The 9,011-nt window shown below is 43.4% G+C and overlaps 1 protein-coding gene across 2 annotated transcripts in view; it reads right to left on the bottom strand.

Moving 5' to 3' along the window:
* Positions 1–238: 238 nt before the first annotated feature.
* Positions 239–9,011, bottom strand: part of arfgap2 (ARF GTPase activating protein 2) — a 12,308-nt gene continuing 3,535 nt past the window's right edge. The window contains exons 6-17 of one of the 2 annotated variants that reach the window (XM_088370714.1): positions 8,171–8,267; positions 7,860–7,916; positions 6,947–6,985; positions 6,342–6,394; positions 6,080–6,216; positions 5,837–5,968; positions 2,936–3,064; positions 2,698–2,850; positions 2,495–2,621; positions 2,327–2,414; positions 2,104–2,228; positions 239–2,030 (exon numbers count right to left, since the gene is read on the bottom strand). In XM_088370714.1, the coding sequence (XP_088226840.1) occupies positions 2,010–2,030; positions 2,104–2,228; positions 2,327–2,414; positions 2,495–2,621; positions 2,698–2,850; positions 2,936–3,064; positions 5,837–5,968; positions 6,080–6,216; positions 6,342–6,394; positions 6,947–6,985; positions 7,860–7,916; positions 8,171–8,267 (1,158 nt within the window). In that variant the 3' untranslated portion in view covers positions 239–2,009. The remainder of the gene's footprint in view (positions 2,031–2,103; positions 2,229–2,326; positions 2,415–2,494; positions 2,622–2,697; positions 2,851–2,935; positions 3,065–5,836; positions 5,969–6,079; positions 6,217–6,341; positions 6,395–6,946; positions 6,986–7,859; positions 7,917–8,170; positions 8,268–9,011) is intronic. The other variant, XM_088370715.1, reaches the window with a different exon arrangement.

Here is a 9,011-nt window from a genome sequence, read left to right as displayed (position 1 = left end):
GTGCATATCAGTTTCAAAAGTGGATTTGGAGCTGGTATACTGTCAAAAACTGCCTATTTCCTAATTCTTTAGTTCATACCTTTTGAAGCAATCTAATGACCTCATTGTACCAGTCTGTTCACTAGCTCTGAAAGTACACCCATTTGAAACATTTCTTGGGATCAGTTACTAAGATGTTTTGTGAACAAAGTTTTATGATCCAAGATTCTTTGCAGCTCAACAAATAACACAAAAAAAAGAGGATATCAGACTTTTAATGATCAGACAGAAATGTACAAGTCCAAGCTCATAGATTCTGGAGATCGGCGGCATTCAGTGCTTTGTGAAAATGACAAACACTTGGCCTGAACACTGAACATTGTTGAATTCAATGTGATGCTAAAAATATACCGTTGTACCTTTTATTTAGTATCACAATGACAAAATAAGACAAAACATAGATGTATTTGATAATATTAATCAGAAACCAAAGAAAATATAGAATTAACTCTGACAAATTTTGAAAATCTAAGACTCAAAAATGTTCAACTGTAGATACAACTCTTGCTTCAGATACACTACAACCACACATGGTTTTCTTTATGGAAATATTAACTCAAATGTTGTGAGAGCAAATTAGTGACTCACTCCAACAACAGTCTCTCAACAGGAAGGGAGTGAGAAGGAAGATTTTCTTTCTTCATGCAATGCTTTCAGCTTCACTTATCTCTCTCGTTTCCTCTAGGGATGGGTACCGTACATTGTACTTTTTTTTTTTTTGGGGGAGGGTATGGATTATTTTGGGTCAGTACTATCGAGCACCGATTCATATGAAATCCAACGGTAGCAATTTAGTTATAATTGTAGGGGGGTAGAAGAGTTGGCGATTTTTCCATGGCACAACTGAACACAGAAGTGTACCAATACCAGCATAATGACGTCACCAACTCACACAGGATTTCCACGGACTAATATATTAATGGACTAACGTGACGTTTACTTGCCATCGAGAGCGAGGTTTAGCCACCAGCCATCTTACACTGCCAATCGCTATTTTAGGTTATTTTCTGTCTGTATGGTTAATTGGTTGTATCTATGGGAGAAGTGCTACATGTACATTTCACCAGTAAAATGTAATTGTACAATTTTTCTCAAGGTATATCGTTCTACTCAAAGGTTTGTCAGCATGCTGTCAGAATCATCAACACTGAAATGAAGGTAAAGCCCATCAGGACAAAATTTGCAGAGAAATGTAATCATACAGTCAGTCACAATTCATGATTCTGAGGTATCCAATGGCCGATGCAAACATTTGAGATTCTTTTCCCATAAAAAGATCCTAGCATAAAACTGACATTGTCAGTACCAGTGGGGCTGGGAATGTAAGATGGCTGTCCTCTGGGGCCTATTGATAGTCCGTTCATATACAAGTCTGGGAGGATTTCACACACACTAAAAATACATTTACGGATTTGGAAGCGAGCGGGACCCCTACTCCTCTTTGATCTTCCATCCTTTTCCAACTGTCATTTTTTCGGCTCTATTTCAGTTAAACAACTGCACAAGAAACAAAGATAACACTAATACAATTATTTGTTTCAGTCCTTGTTTAAATTGCTTCCTTGTATTGTTTATTGTAAAGAAATTTGCGTCACACTATATTTTGTGATATCAATTTGTGCATTTTAAGATCTCACTTGTTTTTATTATTTACACAAAATGTTATCTCTTTACTTTTATTTCATCTTCTTTGGCTCATCTGTTTTAAATTCATGTTTTATGTGTCAAATTTTATATTGATATTTTTAAAATTATTTGTTTTTGTTTTTTTTACTACCACAAACAAAAGTAGCAAAAATGGGTCGAGTGCTGATGTCATTCACCAGATACCAAGAACCTGAACAAAACCGGTTCAAATATGAACGGTACCCATTCCTAGTTTCATCCCTGGCCAAATGCACCTGTCAAACGGGGCCAGTTGTCTGGCTTGTAGTTCTTGCTGCCCTCAGCTGCCAGTCTCTTCAGGCTGCTTAGTAGGAACCATAGCGATCCTGATCTCACACAAAAATTGCACAGACATGAGTGAACATTCATTCAAGTGGGGAGTTCCTGAAGAAGTCTCACCTGAATGGTATTCATGACCCCATTGGCAAGGACGGCCATCTTGCCTGCTACAGTCTTCACTCCTTGCTTGAACTGGGTGATGTCTGGACCGGCAGGAAGGACGCTGTCAAAGCCCGATGAGCGCCCTGAGGCAGGATTGTGACAACGTGAATGAAACGGAATGTCCGTATCTGCCTTGACTGAGAAGCAACAACAGAAAGTTTGAAGAGGTGACGCCTGGTACCTTTATGGTCACTGTCATCTCCAAACAGGTCCGCTGAACTGATGGCCGTGCTTCCAGACATGCCCTCCAGTCGGCTCTTTGCTTCATACTGACATGAGGGGGTGAGAGTTAACGCTTCACAACTCGAGAAGTCACCCGAGCAGTCTGTAATTGTTAAGCAAAGTTCACCTCAGCACTGCTTTCACGCCCAAAGAACATGTCTGAAGAGATTGCCTTTGCATTTGCAAACTTCTGCCTGGCCTCACTCGACTCCGACACTGGGGTGGACACCTCGGCTTTCCTTCGACTGGGAAGTCTTGAATGTATACGAGAGCATAATTAACTTGTTCATACTAGGATGAGAAGCACAATACACAAGAAATGTTTAATACCTCTCTCCAATTGGCTGAATACTTGATATGGTGACTTCCTCTTTAGGTTCTTCTTTCTCCAGAGCCCACGAGGTACTAAAAGAAGCGGTCCCTCCGTCGGTATCCCAGCGTGATCCAAAACTGTCACCCACCAAGAACGGGTTATCCTTATATCTGGAATGGTGAAAAAAACGAAGCCTCTCGTTTAAGTTTTACTTTCTAAAAATCAAAAGGAGAAAAGCAAAGAAGCCACATGTACTTAGGAGGTCCAGAGGTGAAACCGGGTTCATCAAACATATCAAGTTTGGAACGAGTCGAAGTCTTTGCTCCCACTGGGGTTTCCTGCTCAATCATCTGCATCTCAGACATCACTGAATGTGACACAGCACTGGGGGGGTAAAAAAAAAAAAAAAAACATTACACAAGCTCTAATCCCACTAGTTTACACACGCGCATGCGCAAACACGCACGCATGCACACAATACCACACTTACACTAATTTGTTTGATTCAAAATCAGAGATTGGACACCAAAGTCAGATGTACAAATTAAATTCAACTATAAATTATGCTGTCAATACCACAAACATGCGCACAGAGTGAAATCTGAAAAAACCCAATTTAAGTGCCAATCAAAACAAACTGTACATTTTAAGTAGTACCGTATTTGCCGGTGTATTGGTCGACCTTTTTCGATCCAAAATCGACCGAAAAAAATCGACCTCGACTTATACACCGAGTCATAAAATTTGATTTCGTATTCATCGCTTCAAATGTGATGGTAACCAAGGCCGTTTCTCATGCATCTCATTGTGCGTGGGTGTGCGTCCATCAGGCTCATCAAACAGCGAGAAACTGAATCATTATAAAGCGTTCGTCGCATTAACACGCATCCTCAGCAACAATTTCAAATATTCTCACCTCAACAACGGACATCGAAAGCCAGGCAGCGACGATGACTGCAAGGGGGAAGTACTGGGTATTGAGCGAATGTGCGAGTCATCGCGCGTCAAGCAACGACAATAACTACCGGTACGTAAACATTCAATTGCCATGTCTAAATGAATGTCGTTGGCACTTAGAAAATATTCGCCAAACTTGGCCAGACTTCCGGGGGAAGAGGCCGAATTTTCACTTGTTCTGGCCGACTGGAGGAACCAGCCGAGGCGGACACTTTACGGCGGTTGAGTCGTTGGCACTTCGAAAATCTTCGCCAAACTTGGCCGGACTTCCAGGGGAAGAGGCCGAATTTTCACTTGTGTTGGCCGACACGGGGAACCAGCCGAGGCGGACACTTTACGGCGGTTGAGTCGTTCGCACTTTGAAAATATTTGCCAAACTTGGCCAGACTTCCAGGGGAAGAGGCCGAATTTTCACTTGTGGTGGCCGACATGGGGAACCAGCCGAGGCGGACACTTTACGGCGGTTGAGTCGTTGGCACTTCGAAAATATTCGCCAAACTTGGCCGGACTTCCAGGGGAAGAGGCCGAATTTTCACTTGTGGTGGCCGACACGGGGAACCAGCCGAGGCGGACACTTTACGGCGGTTGAGTCGTTCGCACTTTGAAAATATTTGCCAAACTTGGCCAGACTTCCAGGGGAAGAGGCCGAATTTTCACTTGTGGTGGCCGACACGGGGAACCAGCCGAGGCGGACACTTTACGGCGGTTGAGTCGTTCGCACTTTGAAAATATTTGCCAAACTTGGCCAGACTTCCAGGGGAAGAGGCCGAATTTTCACTTGTGGTGGCCGACATGGGGAACCAGCCGAGGCGGACACTTTACGGCGGTTGAGTCGTTGGCACTTAGAAAATATTCGCCAAACTTGGCCGGACTTCCAGGGGAAGAGGCCGAATTTTCACTTGTTCTGGCCGATATGGGGAACCAGCCGTGGCGGACTCTTTATGGCGCAAGAGCCGTTGGCACTTAGAAAATTTGAACCGGGCGGCGTGCGCGAGTGCGCGGCCCGCTGGAAGTCGAATGAGGCTCCGCGATTTCATCCGCGGTGCTTATAAAGTGCCGATCCGCCGGCCGGAGCTATTTTCGGCCACTTGGCTCGTGCGCACGGCCTCCCGGATGTGCCGGGCGGGTGCGCGAGCTCGCCGGCCGCTGGAAGTCGAATGAGGCTCCGCGATTTCCTCCGCGGTGCTTATAAACAGCCGATCCGCTCGGCGGGAGCTATTCCCGGCCACTTGGCGCGTGCGCACGGCCTCCCGGATGTGCCGGGCGGCGTGCGCGAGCTTGCCGGCTGCTGGAAGTCGAATGAGGCTCTGCGATCTCCTCCGCGGTGCTTATAAAGAGCTGATCCGCTCGACGGGAGCTATTTCCGGCCACTTGGTGCGTGTGCCCGGCCTCCCGGTGGTGCCGGGCGGCGTGCGCGAGTGCGCTGGCCGCTGGAAGTCGAATGAGGCTCCGCGATCACCTCCGCGGTGCTTATAAAGTGCCGATCCGCTCGGCTTGGAGCTATTTCCGGCCTCCCAGTGGTGCCAGGCGGTGTGCGCGAGCTCGCCGGCCACTGGAAGTCGAATGAGGCTCCGCGATCTCCTCTGCGGTGCTTATAAACAGCCGATCCGCTCGGCTGGAGCTATTTCCGGCCACTGCGCATGCGCCCGGCCTCCCGGAATTTGAAGACATTTCGTCAATAAATTTTGCATATTTCTGATTGAATTTTGAATTTTAATATAATGCAACAATTGAGCTCGACTTACACAGAGGATATATCATAAAATCGTAAATTTCCGTCGAATTTTAGGGGGTCGACTTATACACCGAGTCGACTTATACACCGGCAAATACGGTATTTAAAGTGTATAACCTAAACTTTGTACATTGTAGCCTCTACAAGTATTTATCAGTAATAGTCAAAAAGGAGGGAAATGTGAATATTTACTTGAATCAATTGACCATGTCCACTTTTAATTTTTCTTCCAGAGCTCCTAAAAATTTGTTAGGAGCTATACAGTGCTTCGAGTACAAATGTTTGTCCAGAGCCCTGTAAAATAACCTGTCAAACAGCATTGCTTATCTCGTCCATTTGTCTGTTGTCAAAAAGTGACAAATGGACGAGATATTATCATATTTTCACTGGCTAAATATTGCGTCAAGCTCTGCAAGGTCACAAAGGCAAGTATGAAACAAAGAATGTGTCCCTGATGACGTCACCTCCTGTTCCCGAAGCCCATGCCCAGTCTCTCGGCTTGCTCCCGCTTCTTGCCCTCTAGGTTGTTCAGCTTCTTTTCCTCAAGCTTTCTGTCGATCTCCAGCTCTTTGTAGGCCAAACGCATGGAAGCCACACTAAAAATACCAAAATAAGGGTCAGATTGAAAGGAAAGGATAGGCTAGAAATGCTTGAGTTTCAGTCCAAGAGCTCAATCCTTCTCATACGAGGTTCATGAAGAGACTCACATGGACTCCTCTGCTTGTTTTTTTGCCTCGGCTGCCTGCTCCTCCCGTATCTTCTCGGCCACTTGAGCTTGTTTCTCCACCTCTGAAAAACTCTTGCTGCTCACCTTCTGGGCACCGAGGCCCTTCTTTGCCCCCAGCTGCATTGTGAGAACGAAGTGAACACCGTTTGCGTGTTAGTTAAATGCATCCATTACCATCCAAATGAGTTGTTTAACAGAAACGAAAGCAACGCTCATACTGTTGAAATATCTAAATTGCTTACTCCTTTTTTGGCAGTCATTGGCTTCTTCTTCCCAATTATGGTTGGCTTTACCTCTGTAAAGTTAAGTACAACCTGTAATTAACTAATGCACATTATCTGAAGCATGAAAGAAATGGTGTTAGGAACACTAGACCACAAACCACAGCGTTGTTAACATATTGCCAACATCCCCAATAAGTCATTTGCTCAAGCATAACATGAGCAAAGATGAGCCAAGTAACTCACAGCCATGCTTGGCCCCTGAAGTAAATTTAGCATGAGAAAGTGTATTTTAAGAGAACTGACAAAGACGGAAGAGAATCTATTCATTATTTGCATGCCAAACTGAGTTATAGCCAGTCTTGTAAGTCTGTGGTTCCATTTGTGCTATTGCGTATTAAACGCTGGCAGCAAAATAGTCGTCATACCAAGAAGCTAGCGCGTTGAAATGATTGACACGGGCCCACAGCTTTCTTCTTGGCTGACAATGTTGCTTGTCAAAGTAACCGATGCGCTTTAACATTTGCCGCATATTTGCAAACAGCAAAGTGAGTCACTATCTGGTGAGATGACAAGTGAAGCACCCAAGATAAGTTAGACAAAATCAAGAGCCACAATTGAATCACCTCTGGATTTCCATTGCTCTCGTGACAATAGCATGGAATCTAGTGAATGGGATAGGACAAACCCACAATCAGCTTGAAAAATGCCATGAGAAGGAGCTACAGGCCATTTTTACGCAAGTAAAATGTGTAGCATAACATGACACCTCAGTTTAAAGGCTTTAGCTGTATAATTATTAGGTGATGAGTTCTTACTTGACGGACTGAAATGTAAAGACAGCAGTAAAGCCATCAATGCTGTGTTATTACATTGACTGACTGAGAACTAAATTTAGGTTGTTTGTGTGGCTTTGGAAGTTCTGGGGAAAAAAAGGGCATGTGTGGCTGTGTCTGAACTGAAAAATCAAACACACGTCATGGTTAAGGAACGTTGTAGCCATAATCTAGAATATGTCACGTGGTGTTTGGTTGCTGTGGGAATTTGCAGGATGCTTGGGCTGCGATAACAGTGTAGTTACTTTTTAAATGATAGCCACGCTTGCCTTTCGTTCTCTTTGATAGGCTTTTTGGAAAAAATTATACACTTTTACCGTGTATAATTTTGTTTATTTCAAACCCTTTTTTTTTGTCTTTTAAATGTCTGACTCAAGTCAAGTAGTTACCTGAAATGGGAGGTCTGATATGTCATGTTTTTATGAATAAAAAAAAAAAAAAAAAATTGGCAGAACGGTTTTGGTTTGAAATATACTAGATCTACCTCATATGCCGATCCGACTTCCTGTCTGACTCGTGTCATTTCTTCATGAAAATACGCATGTGGCATCCAGAGAAACTAGAAACCTTACGCATACCGTCCGCATATGCTGCAACACACCGCATCAGGTGTCATTTGACACACAGACTCCCAATATTTTAGTCCACACGGAGGCCACATTGTATCCGTTCCACAGTATGAATTGGGCGTTAATGTGCTCACCCAGAGTAACTTTCGGTGATGTGCTCAAACCATCGATGCTCGGTCCTTCCTCTGGCTCTGGATAAAGAAAGGTTTTAAAAATAAACAGCCATCAAATCACTGGACGTTCCACAGTAGTATCAATGACTAGCTGCAGATTATTGAAACTAGGAGTTATTCTAACGATTTTTGAATGAAAAAAAAGCATTGAACTTATTCTTGATATTCTTTTTTTTTTTACATGTACCAATATAATGTTGATTGCTGCATTGAACTGGCTACGTTACGTATAAAACCTGCCAAATGATTCTGCCACTGCGAGTTCTACTCACGGTGGTCATCTTGGCTTTTGGCCATGGTCTCCCTCAGCTGCACAACAGTGGCTCCAGTCTGCTCTGATTCTGGCTTCATGCTCCAGTCATTACAAGACTGAAAACGTTCAAACAATTAAAAATAAAACAAAAACATTTTTAAAACACTCAGTGTAAATATGTCTAGCTTTGCCATCTGTGACATCATGTCAAACTAAGTTTTACTGGGATTGTGCATTTGTGCAAACTATCAACTTATAATTGAGAATACAAATTTACATTTTGTTCAGAAGCTTGTATCTTTGTCTAAATTCAACAGTTTGTAAATGTTTGTGATTTGTAAGATCTTATCACAATGTGCTCGCTTAAATCAGTGGTGTCTAAACTACGTCCCATTTGCCCATCACTGGGAGATGTGAGTGATGGAGACTTTCCACTATTTAAGAGAGATGTGAATTCACTTGGACAAAATGTTGATGAATAAACCCTACTTTTATGGCTAAAACCAATTGTTAGTCATTAGCGTACTGGCGCTACTTCACTGTAATGTAGCTGCGCAAAGGGGAACGTCTGGAGCTTTCCATTGGTGTGCATTATACACAGGATTTTATCGTACTTGATTTCACTGAGGTCTTTTCCCACTTCCTCTTGGGACTAGCCATTTATTTATGGCATTTCTGTCACGCTGCGCAGTGCAATAATCAAAACAAATTACTGCGATTGGATGGTAGGGTCCAAATTTCTGCCTTTAGGCAAATCCATACAGTAAATTGAATATACAGTCTAGACCGCGCACTTAAAGAACACTTAAAGCTATTGCTATAGGCTACAAAGTTAAAACCACACTAATTATTAGTAATAT

This window comes from Syngnathus floridae, chromosome 3 (assembly GCF_059516105.1).
Source record: "Syngnathus floridae isolate MCC-2025c chromosome 3, RoL_Sflo_1.0, whole genome shotgun sequence".
Lineage (NCBI taxonomy): Eukaryota > Metazoa > Chordata > Actinopteri > Syngnathiformes > Syngnathidae > Syngnathus > Syngnathus floridae.
The sequence above is the reverse complement of the archived record's forward strand: the minus strand, read 5'-3'. Positions and strand labels throughout refer to the sequence as shown.